Source organism: Osmerus mordax, chromosome 1 (assembly GCF_038355195.1).
Source record: "Osmerus mordax isolate fOsmMor3 chromosome 1, fOsmMor3.pri, whole genome shotgun sequence".
NCBI lineage: Eukaryota > Metazoa > Chordata > Actinopteri > Osmeriformes > Osmeridae > Osmerus > Osmerus mordax.
Window position 1 is genome coordinate 8785446 of NC_090050.1, and position 17857 is coordinate 8803302.

Sequence of the window (17857 nt, forward strand, 5' to 3'; positions counted from 1 at the left end):
CTCATTCTACAGCTGAGTGAGGCAACCTTCGGTCACAGTTGTGGCTTCCACATTTATGGCTACGGAAGTTGTATATTTCATCCATTGCCGTCATGAGAGAGAGGCAAATAGATTTGTAACTTCCAATAGACAGTATAACCTATACAGTACAACATACAGTACAATATATCCCCATTGTCTTTGACAGTATACTTTTGCTGTTAAGTTTAGGGGCTCACACAATTGTTTTTGTTTGTTTTGTCTTTAATGTCTTACAACAAACTTACACCCATGTATACTCTCTTGAGATTAACCATGTTGATTTGAGTTAGTTATGAGACAGTGTAAACAAAGCACTAGCTGTGCAGACTCAAACACACCAACAATTATGGTTATGGAACAAACAGTGTCATATTTCCATGGCAACTTTAAATCCAGTCAGTCCAGTAATCGCTGAGATAATGTCTCATTCATTGACTCCTTATAAGGACAAACTGTGTGGGTGTGTTTATGAGTGAGTGTGTAAGAGAGAGGGGGAGAGAAAGAGAGAAACAGAAGGTATAATGACAAAGACATAGACAGGGACGATGACTAGCATTGGGCATGGAGAGTGGGAAAAGATTAAGATAATCTAGTGGGAGCGGTCACACAGGATTCAAAAGGAGTGGCCATAGTATGGCATGGACAGACCTAGCAGGAGTCCTCGTTACAGTGACCCACATAGCTCTGGGTGGCAGAGTCGGTTGGACTTGTCTCATAGGCAGATTGAGACATTTTGAGAAATGATTTTGTCCACAGACAATTGAGTGCTTTTTGGCTGTGTGAGCAATGAGTGAGATTTTGTCTGTCTTGTCCGTGTGTACAGTACAGTAATAATTTGGAAAATAACACACTTATAGAGAATTTGTTATTCTAACATAAACTGACCATTGACTCATTGTCATAATCTTTGCACAGATTAATCCGTCATACCTGGAAATTAAAGAACCACCATGATACTTGTAGTGTGTGTTTGTGTGTGTGTGGGGGGGGGGAGGTGCGTGTGTATACGTGTTTTAAGCCTTGGGACAGAGAGTTGTGCAACTCTTAAACAAAGGCAGAAGCGAGGTCAACTAAATACAGAATAAAACAGATCTTATTTACTCCAGTCTGGACATGGGTAAAAGGTTCACAGACAACATGGAATTTACATCAGGTGTGCCCTTCCCTCCTGGGTCTTGACCTTTGGTTGCTAGGGGCTACCAGCAGACCAGGTGGTTGCAAGCGGAGTTGTCCTGACTGGTCAGGACAACTCCGCTGACCCAGACAAGAAAGAGGAATCACTGTTTAGACAGAACGTGAAAATTCACATCAACTTCAATATTTTCAAATGTCATGCTGCAGCTAGATCTCTATCACTGCAAACCAAGACAGGCCTCTTAACTGTCTTTCAATAGCTGTCTGCCATGGTGGTAAAGCATTTAGTCAGCATGCATTAATCACCACATACCTGCTGTCACTTCATTTTTTCGTTTTATTTGTGTTTATAGTGCAGCTGCCTCAGTCCAGACATGTGGACTCCCACTCTTTTGGGTTCAAATTGGTTTCATGAAATGTTTCATTCAGAGGGTTGTAACTGCATGTTAGATTATTCAGTTATACAGTGCTCTGCAGTAGTAAGAGAGGCAAGTTCAATGAACCTGTTTAATGTCAACAGTATTTATTGGTGTTACCCTCACTAGACACACCCACTCACACAACAAGCAAGGACCTGTTCCTTAGATCAACTTTCAGCTCAGAAGGATACTGCTCACAGCCAACTCAAGTGTCTGAAGTAAATTACATTGTATGAATAATATCCCTGAAGTCATCTGCCCTAATGCCTCGTCATTTGTATTTGCAGTAATTTAAACTAATGGCTTGTTTGTGCCAACACTGACAATTACTAAATGAGTGGGGAAAAAGAGAAGGCCAAGAAGAGCACAAACTGTTCATATTCTGATCAGCACATGTTATTTCTCATGCACACACAGTCTCACGCCTGTGAACGTTCAAACCCACACAACACACACAGCCACACAAAGAACACACCTCTTCATTAAAAGCACCGACAGAGTGTTACTTAACACTGGAACTCAGGCATGCTATTTGATGATCAGCATTCTCTGTCAGAAACACATCCGTCACGGTTCCGACAGGGGCATTAAATGGATAGAGTAAGCAGCGTCAAGCAATAAAAAGATCTCAGCAACTACCCAGACAAGCACCAACCGGTTGTTAAGCCCAATGAAGAAACCTGCGATGTAATTGGTCCTTGACAAATGTGTCAAAATACTGTAACCTTTAAATTTAGCTTTGAACTAAACTGAAACAAAAAACCCTTCTCACACCATGTTTCTTTAAGATCTGATTGCATTCTCTCACTGTATTCAACCTTTTGCATTGATGCATCAGCGAGTGCATGCTACGAAATGACAGCAGAGGTTAATGAAATGTCAACGCCTTAAAAGTAACAAAGGACATGTATATCTTCAGGCATGGATTAAGGGGTGGTTTGGAACTACCTGCTTATCTGACAATGTATAGGTGCAGAGTGAGTTTTGATTCAAGCAAGCGAGGGGAGTAGTAACAAAAGGTTTTGCTCCAGTTATCGTGATTGACGCATCTTGTCTTAGAAGAACTGATTGTCAGAGTGGTTCACAAAGTTACTATAAATCAATGCGGGGCGTGTTTTTACATAATAGAAAATTCCGCTCCAGCAGTAGAAGAAATAGTCCCTTTTCTTAGGCCTGTTTTCCAAAAAACACAGTATGTGGTACCGTAGGAATACTTTTTGGTTCTTGATTGAGTCTGATCTTTGGGGAATCTATTAGCAGACCAAGATTGTCTTCAGACAAATATCATCCACGAATACGCCCGCCAACCCATTTGGACCTGCCCTCTGAACAATGCCAGAGACTTGTTTATAAATAATAATAATTACTATAATAATCTTTTCTTTTTTTTTATTATAAAAATTAATTTTAAATATCTGTTTACACTGATTAATATGCATAAGTAAGTAAAAATTTTTATTTCAATAGCAATGAGTATAAAAAATAAAATCAGTTTACACTGATTAATATGCATAAGTAAATAAATGTTTTAATTTCAATAGCAATGAATATGAATAAAGGTAATTACGATAGTAATAATGCTCTTTTAATAGGCTATATATCCCTTGATATGTATGGATGTACGGTGCATAACAAAATAATAAACTAATCTAGCATAATAAATACATGTAAAATCATTAAAACATCTCTACAATAATACTGTTAGTCACTCCGGCCCATGTAATTTTCTGTTACAGACCGACCGGGCCCCACATTGAAGAAAGGAAAAATTATCTGGCCCTTGCAGAAAAAATGATTACATCATTATAAAATCTTGGTGTGAGGTCTTAACTGACATTATGTAGACAGTACAAGTCATTTACAAGGTGTTCCTTCATTTGATATCCTTCCATGGTAATTTGTAGAACATGTCAGCTTTTGAGTTTTATTGAATGAACTAAACGATGCACCGGCGGGTATAATCATGAACTTAACTTGTCTCATCTTGGCTCTGTCTGCTGAAAGCAGGGCCTAAAATAAATTGTCCAACCTTGGCAAGATGTCTTGTTTCACAAAAGATTAGCATTTTTTTCTACTTCTTCCGCCTGGAGCAACAGGTTTGAATTTCTCTGGACTAGGCTGAAGACCACTGACAGATGAAGGAATATAACCAGTGAAACTGGGCTCATTTCAGATGGATGCCTCTTTCAGGTGTGTCTTGTGGAGGTGTGGTTCAAAGTCTGGGAAACAAATCCAGCAGGTATTTCAAAAACTGATACCTCCAACTCTTATCAAAACCATGAAGGGCTTAGGGCTTAGCAGAACCAACTACACCGATCAATGCAAGTCATGAACTGATCCTTTAAGGTTTAGCAAGCGCTTTCATTGTTTGACCACATTTCAATGTCACTTTTGTGCAAGCACTGTATGAACCATAACAAATGAACACATACAAACAACAGTAAAGCTTTAAAACTTTTAAATCTGAATCCCCCAGAAGCTTTCGTTCTGGTGATATGGGTGGGGCACTTTGCATTCTTTGGGAACTCCATACAAGGTTGAGATATCTTGAAAAAATAATGGGTTGTTGTTTTACTTTTGCATTTCAACTTGTCTTATCACTGATGCGAATGATCTGAATGGTATAGTGTCTTGACTTAACATAGACCTTTTCAGGATTTCTGGAAAGTCCAAAGTGCATACAGTTTAAGGTGAAAAAGTCCCCAAAACAAGGTTACTAAAACATTTCCAGATTACAACATTAGAATTCATTTTCTGAGTACATCTATCTGTATGAATAAGAATTGGTAATAGTTTTGGCCTGTGCCACTGCTCTTTTCAGATGTCTTCACTCCCTCAGCACAAAATGAAACTACACAGAATGAAACTAACTAGACTCACTAGTTAATTTGTTTTTTCAAATGCTCCTCATAAAGTTAGTCACATTAAAGGTCAGGTATTGTTCAAGGGGTCGAGGTGTGGTTCAGAAGTTTACTGTTTTGCTTAATTAAACTCCACAGTACTCATTAAAGCAAATTATCTTGAAGGAAAAGTTAAGGGGGCAGATGTACAGGTGAATGCTTGTGGTACAGAGGAGTTATTTTAACCATTTCATTTCAGTTTAATTTGCATGCAATGCGATAGATTGTTCCTGAATGTTCTTTGGTAGTGAATGTTGACGAGTCAGATGGCTGAGCGGTTAGGGAGTCGGGCTATTAATCAGAAGGTTGTTGTGTTGGTATGTTGTGTCCTTGGGCAAGGCACTTCACCCTACTTGCCTTGGGGAGAATGTCCCTGTACTTACTGTAAGTCGCTCTGGATAATAATGTCTGCTAAATGACTAAATGTAAGTCCAAAGACCCAAAACAGAAATAGTATTACAGTAGGAGCTTCTACACCATCTATTGGCACAAGATGGTAACATTTTTATCATGTTCCTTAACATACGTTACAATATGTATACCTGTAATGAGACAGTGAATTGTGAAAGGAAAATATTCAGTGGCCCTCACAGATTAAATAAAGTGACCCCCTTACACACCATCCTGCTCATGTTCAAATACTATTTGATGTTCATTTGGAGTACATTACTTGGTCATGTGGATGCAAACCATGGAGATGTATGATTATATTTGCATGATACTCACTGACTGTCATTGTTGTGTTTTAATGTAATCATCTTCTTCCTACTCAGGCTTATCATATATATTCTTACCTTTGACACTGTGGTTAACTGTGTACACCATTTCCTCTGTCCTAGAAAAGTACTTGGAAGTTTTTTAGGTTTTTGCAGAGACACTGATAATAGATACTATCTCAATTATGTGTTACGTTTTAAGTAGGGTTTGAAATAAGGGGAATTGTTTAATTAACATAATTAACACAATTATGACTGGTTTAAGTGTTGAAGTAGTTTTATTGCTGAAAAAAGTCACCGACAGCGTTGACCATAAATGCTCTTTTGATGTAATTGAGACATACAGAATTAGCTACACAGACATTCAGCTTTCAGACTTTCAAGTGCAGTAGGTCTAACTCATCGATGTCATTACAGAGATACTGCATAATGGAACAACTCCAAATTATTCGTGTTGATGTTTTGTCTGTGTTGGTGCTACAGCAGAAACAAACAGCAGAAAACGTACGCCACAGTGAATGAGACTACATTGACAGTGGAAAACCTCATAACAAACACCAGAAAACACATTACTAAACTTCTCACCACCGCAATCTTTTTTAGGGTTAGGGGGAGGATAGGAGGGTGGGTACGAGGTTTGATACGGAATCTAAAAGGCACGTTTATGAAAGGCAGTGATTCAACACAGAGACAGAGGCTCATTGAAACGTTGCCAATTCTGGAGTCAAGTAACTCCTGTAACAAACTGCCTATGACAGGAGAAGCGTGCAGAAACTGAATGGAGAGAGAAAAGCCTCGAGCGAGATCCGTCGTCGACTTCACTCGTCCTTCACTTCGTCCTCCGCATCTTCCTCCTCTTCCTTCTCCTCCACGGCGTCAGGTGTTATCTCAGGCGCCTCCAACTCTCCCACGAACTCTTCGGCCTCCAGGGTCTTGATGACAACGTTGGTGGTTTTAGTGACGGTGGTGGTGCTGCTGCTGACAGTGACGTTGTTGGGGCTCGCCACACTGCTCTTCAACTCCCCCTTGTGGTTATCAAAGGTACTGCTGACTATTTCGGGGGGGCTGACTTTGACTGTATCAAAGGTGCAGCTGACTATTTCGGGGGGGCTGACTTTGACTGCATCAAAGTTACAGCGGACTAATTGGGAGGGGCTGGCTTTGAATCCACCAAAGCTAGAGCTGTTGTAGGATGCGGTGCGGGTGCTCTCCATTGGGTAGGAATTGTAGTTTACGGCTGCGGGTTGAGATTTTTAAGTTAAATGAACGTTATATTCAATGTTTTTTTATGCACTATCATCAAATGTATTAAGACATGGTTTAGCATAGTAAAGAATGCTAGAGCCTCGTGGAATCAGAAAGCAGAATAATGCATGCTTGTTTTTAGGATTTACTCTTGTTTGATTAGCAACAAAAGAAAGTAGGCTAATCAACATAACTACTTGGTTCTCATGCTTGTGACTGTTTACTCTTTGAAGAAATGTTTTAGACCTGTACTCACAGTTCTACTCAAGTAGAATTCGTCTAAAGAACAGCAGAACTACTTATCTTAATCTGGTGGGTTCAATAATTGTGAGCACAATAACTTACAACTCTGTTTGGAGACATTGATGGTCTTGATTCCAGATGACAGTCTGTTGGAGAGAGGGAAGAGACTGTTGATTTTGTGTATTGTCAAACATTGCCAGTCATAGACTCAAAACTCTTCTTTTCATCATCATCCCTGATGTGATATAACCTACCAGAGTACAAAATTAACTTTGGACACCAGCTGTTGCTATAGTTTTAGCTAGCTATAATTTTCTAATGAAGATTAGCAAGAGGAGCAAGATGAGGTGCTGGGTTCTCTTAATCATGATCTTACCTATCCTCCTCTCCTTCCAGCAGCTTCCTGTAGGTGGCGATTTCAATGTCCAGGGCCAGCTTGACGTTCATCAGCTCCTGGTACTGGCGCACCTGGCGGGCCATGTCCTGCTTGGCTCTCTGGAGGGCAGCCTCCAGGTCCCTGACACGGAGTCTGGCATCCTTCACAGCCAGCTCACCACGCTCCTCTGCCTCAGCAATCTGGTTTTCCAGGTTAGCACGCTGGAGAAAAAGATGGAAGATGGCTTAATGTTTGACATAGTTAACTGAACCAGGTATCCTAAGGTATCCCCACACAGCAAATTTCAAAGAGTATTCCCTTTAATCATTGAGATATTCTGCTTGATTACAAAAAGACATGAAAAAGATGATGAGATTCCGAACTACTTTGCCTGAGGCCTAGAGGTTAAATTGTACTTTTCTAAACTTTCACTTAGCTAGTGTGCAGTTTTGGTACATTTGTGGATTTGTGTAAAGACATGTTTTCCTCATGGCACCCACCTGATTCTTCATTTGGTCAATTTCAGACTGGTATCTCATGATCTTACGGTTCATTTCTGAGATTTCGGCCTTTGTGTTTTTCAGGTCATCCCCATACTTGCCAGCTGACATCTGCATCTCCTCATACTGTTGGAGGCACAAGCACACATTTATATTAACTATTATTATTAACCCACACCTTACTGTAACTTCTCAGAACATACACCATTACAGGTTAACCTGAGTCAATAAGAGGCATGTTGATGTCATTTACTTTCAGTGATTAAATACCGACCATCCAAAATTGTTAGCTTTTTGGGGCTGGGGGTAGTCAATGTCGTTGTGTTGTTTATTGAGAGGTGGGGAGTTGCTTGTCAGGGGGTGGGGGGGCGCAAGTGAAAGAGCTTGATGATACCTTCTTCTGGTGCATTCTGGGTATTAGAGTTTTTGATCTCTTTCGGGGCTCGCCATACCTTGGCATGGTACCAGGTCTCGGCCTCGGCTCTGCTTCGGTTGGCGATGTCCTCATACTGGGCGCGGACCTCGGCCACGATGGAGTCCATGTCCAGGTTACGGCTGTTGTCCATCTCCACCACGACCGATGTGTCTTTGATTTGGCTCTGCAGCTCACGCAGCTCCTGCACACGATGAAAACATTTAGAATCCACTGAGAATCCGACGGAACTGAATGACGGTGGCCATTTTGAACATCTCGCATGGGTTTCTTTGTGAACACTCTGTTATTACAGCTGGCTTCACATGACAGGGTCACATGAATAAGCCCCGGATCAAGTGGGACCTTACCGCTTCGTAGATCTGCCTGAGGAACTCGATCTCATCCGACAAACAGTCAAGCTTCGCCTCCAGCTCCACCTTGTTCATGTAGGCTGCATCTGTGTCCTGAGGGACCACATCCCAAAGCAGAAGGCATATGTTCAAGAGGTAATCAGATGTGTGTGTGTATGTGTCATTCAAATTACACATACTAAAGAGTTGGTAAAGCTAATAGCATTGAGTGTTCTAATTCTAAATATGTCCCTATAACTAATAGTTGAAAAGTTTGTCTTGAATTGAAGGGTACTGACCTTTTTTAATATAACAAAGTTATTTTCGCACTCGTTGCGCTTGTTGATCTCATCTTCATACCTTGGAAACAATTTCAAGCCAGTGAGTTAGTGTCACAAAAACATTGATATGGAAGACATGTTTCTTGTGGTCCTTTCTAACTTTAGCATGATTCTGCAACTTACTCATCCTGGCTCAACAAAAATTGTACATGCAGTCATTTAGTTGCACATGCTACATTTTTCTTTCAACACAGATGAGGCTAGGGTCTGGCTTAAATTAAGACTTCAGTTTAAGGTTACATATGGTTGTTTAGAGTTTTCTGTGGTTGAAAATGCCTATTAAAACTAATTATATTCAATTCATTATGTTATTATGACATGAAGTAAAAGTTGTGATTGACAGGGAGCATAAGCTAAATTGTTTGATTTCCCACCATTTGTTAAAGCTGTAAATTAAATATAAATTCATAACTTTTGATAATCAGAAAACCCCTTAAAGGTAAGCATAATGAAAATGTTAGTTTTGAAAATGTATTATTAGACATTTCATAATAGTATGAGAGAGACAAGAAAGGTATGAGACCCGGGCTGAAATCGAAACCCAGGCCACAACGGTAAGGCCTTTGTGTTTTAGCCCAGTGAGCCACACCCCAGAAAATGTTTCTTTGAATCCCTTTCCACTTCTTCCGCTAACTTACTTGCACTTGAAATCCTCCACGAGCCCCTTCATGTTGTGCAGATCGGACTCCAGTCGCATCTTCTCGTTGCCCAGACCGTCGAGCTGTCTGCGCAGGTTTGCGATGTAGGCCTCGAACATGCCATCGATGTTGGAGCGTGTGGTGGTCTGGTCCTGCAGGAGGCTCCACTTGGTCTCCAGCATCTTGTTCTGCTGCTCCAGGAAGCGCACCTGCAGGTCAGGAAGACGGAGAGTTAAGAAAGTGGGTTCGTTTTATCGAAGGAAACATTGCTGTAGTGTTTTAATTAATGGGAGGATCATGGATTAAAAAAAATACTGGTTTGTGAGATCTAATTTAAGTAGGATCTTGTAGGTAGAAATAAAGTAGCTGCAATGAATCATCAATAAATTGAATTAAATACTTAAGCTGAAACCATTGGAATCAAAGAAAGAAAGATGTATTTGAATAAATGTATATTGGACAGTTTGTACGTTGTACCATGGGTTAATTGCTTCAGTATAATGATGCCAGTCCAATTTGTACTCCACAATGTTCCATATGTTTCCGTCCAAGTTCTGTGTATCAACACAATGAGGCACTGTTTCTCAATGTTTTACATGTTTTTGTGCCCCCTGCCTTTGGGTGGGGTAGTGTTCAAATTGAAAACACAAAGGAGATAGAAAAGGTGGGATGGTTGTGTGCACAAAGATGTGTGTGAGGAAGGGTCAACTGCAAGTTAACATGGAGTTCAATCCACGAGACAGACAGAAAACACTCCAAAACTTCCATCTAGCACTATAGTGTTTCAACCATCCCATGCCATTTCCTGTTTGACTTTTGACTTGTTACACAATGAGTGATGAATGTCTCAGGAACCTTCTCAGTAATAAGTCTTACATTAACCAGTTACAAGTTGATGCCATACAGATATGTATTGGTTTTGACATTAGGGTGACACATTAACTGTTGTGAGTGCTGAAAATGTAAGTTATACTTGCATTTAGCTTTTTATAGGTCATGTAACTAAAACTACTGTCTCTTTTACTCCTTAACTCTTACCTCATTGAAACCCTTCTCCACCCATCCAACATTTCACTAATAAGGGGGTGCTCAGGAAGTTATCATCATGTGGTTACCCTTCTAAAATAACAGTTTTTAAGTTTCCATCTTAGAGAGTGCAAACAAAGCAGGGTTTATTGTCTTTGCATGTAGATGACACACCCCTTCCGAACAGAGAAATTCTGTACTCAGCTTGGTGTACTTACTTGTACTGCTCTCTCCATACAATACACACTTTGACTGTGCAACTCAGATTTGTTTGCAACCCGATAGGGGGTGATCTCACCTATCACGGAAAATCCCTGATACAATCTAACCTCATCTCACTTTTTGAATGTAACTTTTTCCCTCCCATACAGCTCTCTATTAGAAAGAACAAGCACCATATGGTGAATAATACTGTATTGTAACAATATTGTGTGTGTCAATAAAGCAGACAATGCCTTTGCTGGAAACTATGTAGAACTACACATGTAACACACATCATGTACATCTTCGCACATGCACTGGATATCATTCATAGGCATCGCTACATGTGTGGATCTGTAGGAAAAATACATGGAAACATAAGTGTAGAAACTCACCTTATCGATGAAGGAAGCGAAGCGGTTGTTGAGGCCCTTGATCTGCTCCTTCTCCTGGGTGCGGACAATCTGGATGGAGGGGTCAATCTCCAGGTTGAGGGGGGCCAGCAGGCTCTGGTTGACCGTGACAGCCGTGATGGGGGGCTGGCAGCCTCCATTCATCATCCCCATCCCCATACCACCCCCCACACCCATGCACCCAAACTCCACCCCGCCCCCTCTCTGAGCAGACCTTCCTGCCACGTATCCCCCGACCACCTTGTACCCCCCCACGCCCATGCCCCCTGCCCCGCCGTAGGCGCTGTGGCCACTGTAGCTCTGCCTGGCTCCCCCGGCCCCGTGCCCCCCGGAGAAGGAGCGGCTGCTGTACCCTCCGCCCCCGCCCATCCCCGACGAAGTGGAGGATCTGACGGAGTAGCTGGTGGTCTTCACAGCTCTGGTCGACATGATAACTGGGATTCTAGCACGTAGGTGGAAAGACAGAGAGAGAGAGATGTGGTCTAAGAGAGGGCTAGAGGGGAGACTGCTGCTGTGAGTCAGTCGAGCAGATAGGACGAGCCCTGTTCCGGCAGCCACTACTTATCTGGAAAGGGGAGGGGCCCGGGGGTCGAGGCGATTGGCTGATCCTCGTGGTAGGGGAGAAAGGGATGGAGGAATGTCGAAGGAAGAAGAATAAGAGTCCTGTTACACATTTACAGCACACGGAGTGATTTTGACAGAGAGAGAGAGAGAGAGAGAGAGAGAGGAAGAACAAAATCTTACATAACAACTCAGTTTGGCAGTCTCGATACAACTTCAACTGAAACTCTGGCTGTAGTTTTAGCGTCTGTTTGGATTGGTAGACGTTATGAACAAGTCTTCCATTGTGTGTTGCCAGCACACACAACTAATACTGAACCTATAGAACTCTATGTTAAAACTCTCCACGACGGTTGTCAGCTCTGCATGCACATCTGTGGAGTCTCTTCAACAAAATATGGTTTGCCTCAAACAAGTACAAAACTTTAAGCCTCATGCATGCATTAAATAAATGTATGCATTCATTAATGTCTCTCTTGTCACCTACGTGCCGCATGTTGTACTTCCAGTGTGGTGCATGTCACCTGCAGGAGAGGCACACCCACGCCCATTAAATCAAACATGAACGTAGAAAAATAAAAACTGGAAAAAACTTCAACCTGTTCCATACATGTCTTTATACGACTACAACCTGTTCCAAACATGTCTTTATAGTGTTTGCACAGTTTTTTTTTTATGATTGGACATGCTTTGTGTCGTTGTTAACCATGACTGATGCTAGTAAAGAGTAGTAATCTATGGGGCCATTTCAATACAATCTTTACTCTACTCTACCCTCTAGACAAGTAAATGCAGCCCTGGCTCTCCCAGGTCAAGAGTCATCGTGCATTCACAGTAATAACAGTTTCCACAACTCCTCGGAAAGGAAGTTGCACTCTTAGCGTCAATCTTACAAAAAATCCCTATGCTCTTCACAGTTTGTCTGTATATCACTGTCCGTCTCATTAAGACGGTGTATTCACAATCATCAACCACTGACGAACCCAAACCAACCAACCATTAACCAACTCACTACCCCACTTTATTGTCTGAAGCCTTGGCGTGTGCGACACAGATGAACATTCCTTCGTTATCTCCCCACACAGCGAACAAACAGCGCTTGTCACTTTTTTCTACCTTTTAAAGAATGCCCGACCCCTCCCTGATCTTCAAACCCTTTCCCCACCCAAGCATGAAAGTCAGCCTTGGTGTACTCGCTAGATACCTATGGCATACTGCACACACCCTTTTCAAAGTGTCAATCACGTACACCCGCAGAGATTGCAAATCCCCACAGATCCAAGATCCACTTCCACTTGTGTTGACAGTATGACTGATGGACTGCTATAGTGCCCTATAGTATAGACCTTATACCTGATCCTCGCTTGAAAGACAGTGGTGCATTTAGGTGATTAATACCTTTCACTGAATGGGCTGCTTGTTAAAAGACTTTGTACTGACCTGCCCTGAACAGCTTGTGTGTAAATGTAAATCGGTTGAGCTCGACCATGATTAGAAAATAAACATTGTAAAGGTACAGTGAGCAGAGCAGTACACGCCAGTTCCCTGAGTTTGTGGCTCAGGCTCGTTGCCTAGTGACACATGTTACAACACACATACTCCCCTGGGAAAAGCTTATCTTTGCATGATGGTAGTGTTTATGCGATAGAGCTGCGACTCATTTAAAGCCACACACTCAGCCACAATTTCGAGTTGTGAAAGTGTAGGATTCACTCTCCTTGGAAGCGAGGTGTCTTCTGGCTGGTATAGAAGAACACAATGTCCTAAGATGCAACACAGGGATTTCAAGTATACTGCTCCTACAGTACATGTTCTGACAGACAATTTGATGTGTGGCGTCATGTTTGAAGAACGTTAATGAAGATTCGTCCTATAGGGGGATTTAAAATTGTGCAGTAAAAGACAATAGTTTATTTAGCTTCTTTTTTTTCAACTTTTGTTTTTAGCATCTTTCAGAAATTCTGTAATAAAACAATTGCTTAATTCTGCATCAGGAACAAGCACCCTTCCGCTGAAGTTGAAGATCTTATTCGGTTTCAGACCAATACAATTGTGCTGCATTGCACTCTTGAACTCCTGAAAGTCACTTTCCTGAAGTCTGAAATAATCAATTTCTATGTTAATGGCAATATAGCAATGTTTCTGATGAAATCATGTTATCTTGGGATTCCCCTTCCCACACACCCCATACACTGTTGTATCAACAAACTCTCCCACATTTGCCTCCAGTGCCCAAACGTGATACTGATTATATGAAAAAAGAATGCTCCCACAACCAACCCCTCTAACTACCAGATAATCAGATACTATCAGATAATACCAATTTCCCAAGACTCTGGAGTTTTGAAGTGAGGTGTGTTATTTCTGGTTCAGAACCAAAATGAGCATTCCTCCAGACCCTGCTTCCTCTTTTCTTTTTTCTTTTTTTACTTCTCTCCAAAACAATTGGAAAAGAAGCCCTTAACCAGTCATCCATTTTGGAATGTAATTCTTGGCCAGACACCAACTAATAAGAACAGTTCTCCCTCCCCTTTGGGAAAGCTCATTCTGGTTGCAGCCCACCATATATGCTAAAATGACCACTGACCGATTGTACAATTCTTGTTCAAACATACAAATGAAACACAATGCAGCTGTATCTATTTAACTCCCCTTTTGATGACTAATTGATGGAAATACTATAACTACTATATTTTCTTTGTAGATGAAGGGCCCATGTTGAATTTTTGGGGTAGGAGGGAGAAGGGGGGGGGGGTATTTTCAAAACGTTGTTGATATGACACACACTGTAAATACTGGAATGTGCTGAGACGTGCATGCCATGGGGTTGAGGTAGGCAGGGAGTGAAGGGCCAGGGAGGGAAGGAGGGAACGAACAAGAAAACAACCAAAATTAGGGCAGACCAAAACCAAGCCCCTGAGAACCTCTAGGCCCCCATCGACCAAGGCAGACTGTCTTCTAGAATGCAGAGGAATGAGGGGGAGGTTCAGAGAGCCTCTTCAAGATAAGCTCTTCTCAACCGATGTCATGTCAGACATTTTGGGAGGGAGGACCCCTGATGATGCAGTTACATAATGATACTTCCTTTCTGGTCTTCTTCACGAACTCTGAGAGCAATAAACACATATGTGTTTCAAGTGAAATTGTCACTAACTTCGTGATTTTGACACGTTGTAAAACAAAGGTGTGGCAAATGTGTGGCTGAGTCTCCAGAGAACAGGGTCGAAGGGGATAGGTGAGCTCAGCTGCCACGCCCACTCGTCATGCCACTTTGGAGTTGTTTGGTTTGGGCATAGCGCCACCTGGTGGAGTTTAAATATAGGATATTTTCTGATTATTTTGTAAGATACATTTATACAGTGTAAAGTGTGTTCCAGTTGTCACTGACTTTACATTTAGAAAAGAAGCCAGTTAAAAAAAACACATACACATAAAGAACACATAAACACTGCTATTTCATGAAGACAGTTATCTGGGTTGACAAAAAAAACTCAGAGTTTGACTTGAAAAGTGTTATTGTAAGAATTCACTTAGGGCATCAAATATCTGTCGTAAGTCCATAAAGGTTAACCCCCGTCACAACACCTTGGTACAAGTTGAGAAAACTGACTGAGGAAGATTGCTTGCTACTGAATTTGTAAACTTCTAATATCTTTAGCCTTTCAGTCCAAAACTGGCAAACCTTTGGCAGTTTTTCCATGACAAAAGTAGGGCATTACCCTAACCCTATGCTGTGGATCTTCATTACTGTAACAGGAATGTGTGTGAGCTAAAGTTGGACATGACATCTCCAAGAGAAAATAGTCTTGTATCCGTCAAATTTCGCTCACTTCTGATGTATGACTCTTTTACTTTGACCATGTCTGATATGCACCATCTGTGCCACACCCAGCTCATAAACATGAAGAGTTTGAAAATTGTAACTTATGTTATAGGGTGTTGGACATAAATGTGAGCATTTCCATTAACTAACTGGTCCTAGGTTTTATTTTCATCTCTTCAATAGTGTTTGAGTGTGTGTGTGTGTGTGTGTGTGTGTGTGTGTGTGTGTGTGTGTGTGTGTGGGGGGGGGGGGGGGGGGTGTATGACCACTCCCTTGGAAAAAGAGTGAAAACAGGAGGGGAGCAAAGGAAAACAAGATGAATTCAAGAAAACTCAAGCTGAGAGCTAAAGTCTTCTGACAGTTGTCCAAAATCCATGAACCACATAAGCTCCTGTTGAGGTTGCCCAGATTCCTGCTGATTATTGCCGTGAGTCAGAGTCTCAGGATCCTCGCCCTCTTTTCTTCCTCTCTTTCCCTCTTTTCCCTTTGTCCTTTCTTATCGAACAGAGTTTAGGAGTACCGGAGTCCTAGCTTACATGCAAGGGTGAACCAGGTCAAAGATGGTGTTGCATTCCCCACCTTGTATGTAATCGCAATGTTCAAGATTACTGATTACACCCCCGCCATCCCCCCAAACCCCAACCTCCAAAATACCCTGTCCTGACTGTTGAAAAACCAGAGTGGGTGTAGCACAGAAGCTACATAGTACCAGCACTGTATGCATAGTGTTCATTTCTGTCAATATAGGGAGCACTTCTCTGATAAACTATTGAGCAAAGGTGCTTGCAGATGAAAGATAGCGGTTTCTCGCTGAGTTGGCTTAGCTCTTTTTATGCTTGGGCAAGAACAATTGTTGTTTGGTCTTGATTTCTGATCATGAATGCGAGGAAAGAGCTGGGAAAGAAATAAGACGGTGTATTGAAACTCAAAAAGGGATTTGAGACATTGCCAACTCCCCCTAGGTGCTACTGTGTGTTTCGTTTTTCTCTGGGGTCCATTTTGAAAAATGTGCTTCAGCCCAAACAATGTGTAATGGAAGTGAGAAGGGCTGACAAATTTTGGGGACAATATTAACTGTTCCTTTTATTTGTTCTCATGCAATAAAACCTAAATGGTTTGTTCTCACGAGCACTATGTTGCCCACTCATGCTGCTCATTCATATTCTTATTCTTATTTTTATTTATATCTTATTATATATAAAAATATATATTATTATTATTGTTTATTTCTTAGAATTAGTTAAACTATTGTACTTTTACTTAATTTAAGACCCGTATATGTTTACTGTTTGCACCTTCCTGCCACAGTAAATTCTGTGTTTGTGTAACATACATGGCAAATAAACCGAATTCCGATTCCGATTCATTTTTGACAAAAGTGTGAAAGTACTCATTCGAATCAAACTTTTTGGTAACACCGACTGAAAGAGGTTTGAATTTATTACAATGACTGTAGTCACCTTTGACCTTCTGCAGGATTAAGATGAATGCCCATTGTCTTTCTGTACAGTTCTGAAACACAACTGGATCAACACTGCTAAAATATTGAATCACAATCTACAACTGCAGTACTTCTAGCTGCACTTTCTCATAGATATCATCTTGAAAAAGCCAGCCTCACTGTTTGTCACATTAGTGACCTGCGCTATTGTGTTTATTTGTGTTTGTTGCACCCCAACCCTACCTCACCTTTTGAGTGAGGACCAACTCCCTTCCCCCAGTCTTTCTTGTTGGCCAGACACAGTGATATCAGTTTCCCTCAGGTCTTTGTCTCGCTCACCACACACACAGTTATGTGCCCTCATGAGAGTGTTTTAAAGCTTGGGTGTTGTCAAATTTAACATGACAATGCAAAACTATGATAAAAGCAGTTTAATACTAAAACGATCATAGTTCTTCTCACAAATGAATTTTGTATCAATTGCTCTGTTTTATTTGTTCAACATTGTTTGCAGTACATGCTTCTGGGCAGTTAAAATTAGTGCCTTGTTGCATTAGGGAAAGAATGTTATTTTTGTTTTTGGAGCAGTCATATCTCCTTTGCCAGACAGTTTTGTCTAGTTAGTTATTTTTGGGGCAGCATACCAAGGACATTTGCAGCCTTAAATGGACAAACCAAAAGAATGTCGCTGGAAGCTTAGTATTACACCACATTTCTTATTGGATTCTCACTCTTTTTTAAAGATTTTGTCTTGCTTTTCTTCATCTTGGTGTTCTCATACTTATCTCCATATCAAAGTATTATCTGTCTTCTGGAATTTTTTCTCTTTTCTTTACTCCTTCGGCCCATTTCTAAAATGTAAATATTTACAGCAGATTATAAGCAGAAACCAACACACTTCTCGTTTCTAGGCAGACAGAAGCATACAAAAGTGTAGAAAGTGTGGCGGTGAGTGAACAAGAGCATGGGAAAAGAGGGAGGAGACTGGGAAGGATGGGGATGTAGGCAGGGTCTTGGAGGCTGGCCTGCGTGTGCGCGAGAGAGAAACAGAGAGGGCAAAAAGTATAAGTTCTCCATTTCTCTCATTTTGCCTC

The 17857-nt window shown here is 41.3% G+C and overlaps 1 protein-coding gene across 1 annotated transcript; it reads right to left on the bottom strand.

The window, feature by feature from the left end:
- Positions 1–5449: 5449 nt before the first annotated feature.
- On the bottom strand, positions 5450–11449 carry LOC136953333 (keratin, type II cytoskeletal 8-like). The gene is made up of 9 exons (XM_067247084.1): positions 10921–11449; positions 9299–9507; positions 8619–8679; positions 8338–8433; positions 8007–8171; positions 7555–7680; positions 7055–7275; positions 6781–6824; positions 5450–6427 (listed from the first exon to the last, which is right to left on the bottom strand). The coding sequence occupies exons 1-9, from the start codon at positions 11365–11367 to the stop codon at positions 6009–6011; spliced, it is 1788 nt and encodes a 595-aa protein (XP_067103185.1). The 5' UTR covers positions 11368–11449; the 3' UTR covers positions 5450–6008.
- Between the last annotated feature and the right edge of the window lie 6408 nt (positions 11450–17857).

What these genes read in the sequence shown, in the direction of transcription:
- LOC136953333 (XM_067247084.1), bottom strand. Translation starts at nt 11,367, where the DNA reads ATGTCGACCAGAGCTGTGAAGACCACCAGCTACTCCGTCAGATCCTCC. An exon ending in ACTTTGTTATATTAAAAAAG is followed by an intron (nt 8,434 to 8,618) that starts GTCAGTACCCTT and finishes GTGGTCCCTCAG; the next exon opens with GACACAGATGCAGCCTACAT. An exon ending in AGACCTGGTACCATGCCAAG is followed by an intron (nt 7,681 to 8,006) that starts GTATGGCGAGCC and finishes TGCCTCCAACAG; the next exon opens with TATGAGGAGATGCAGATGTC.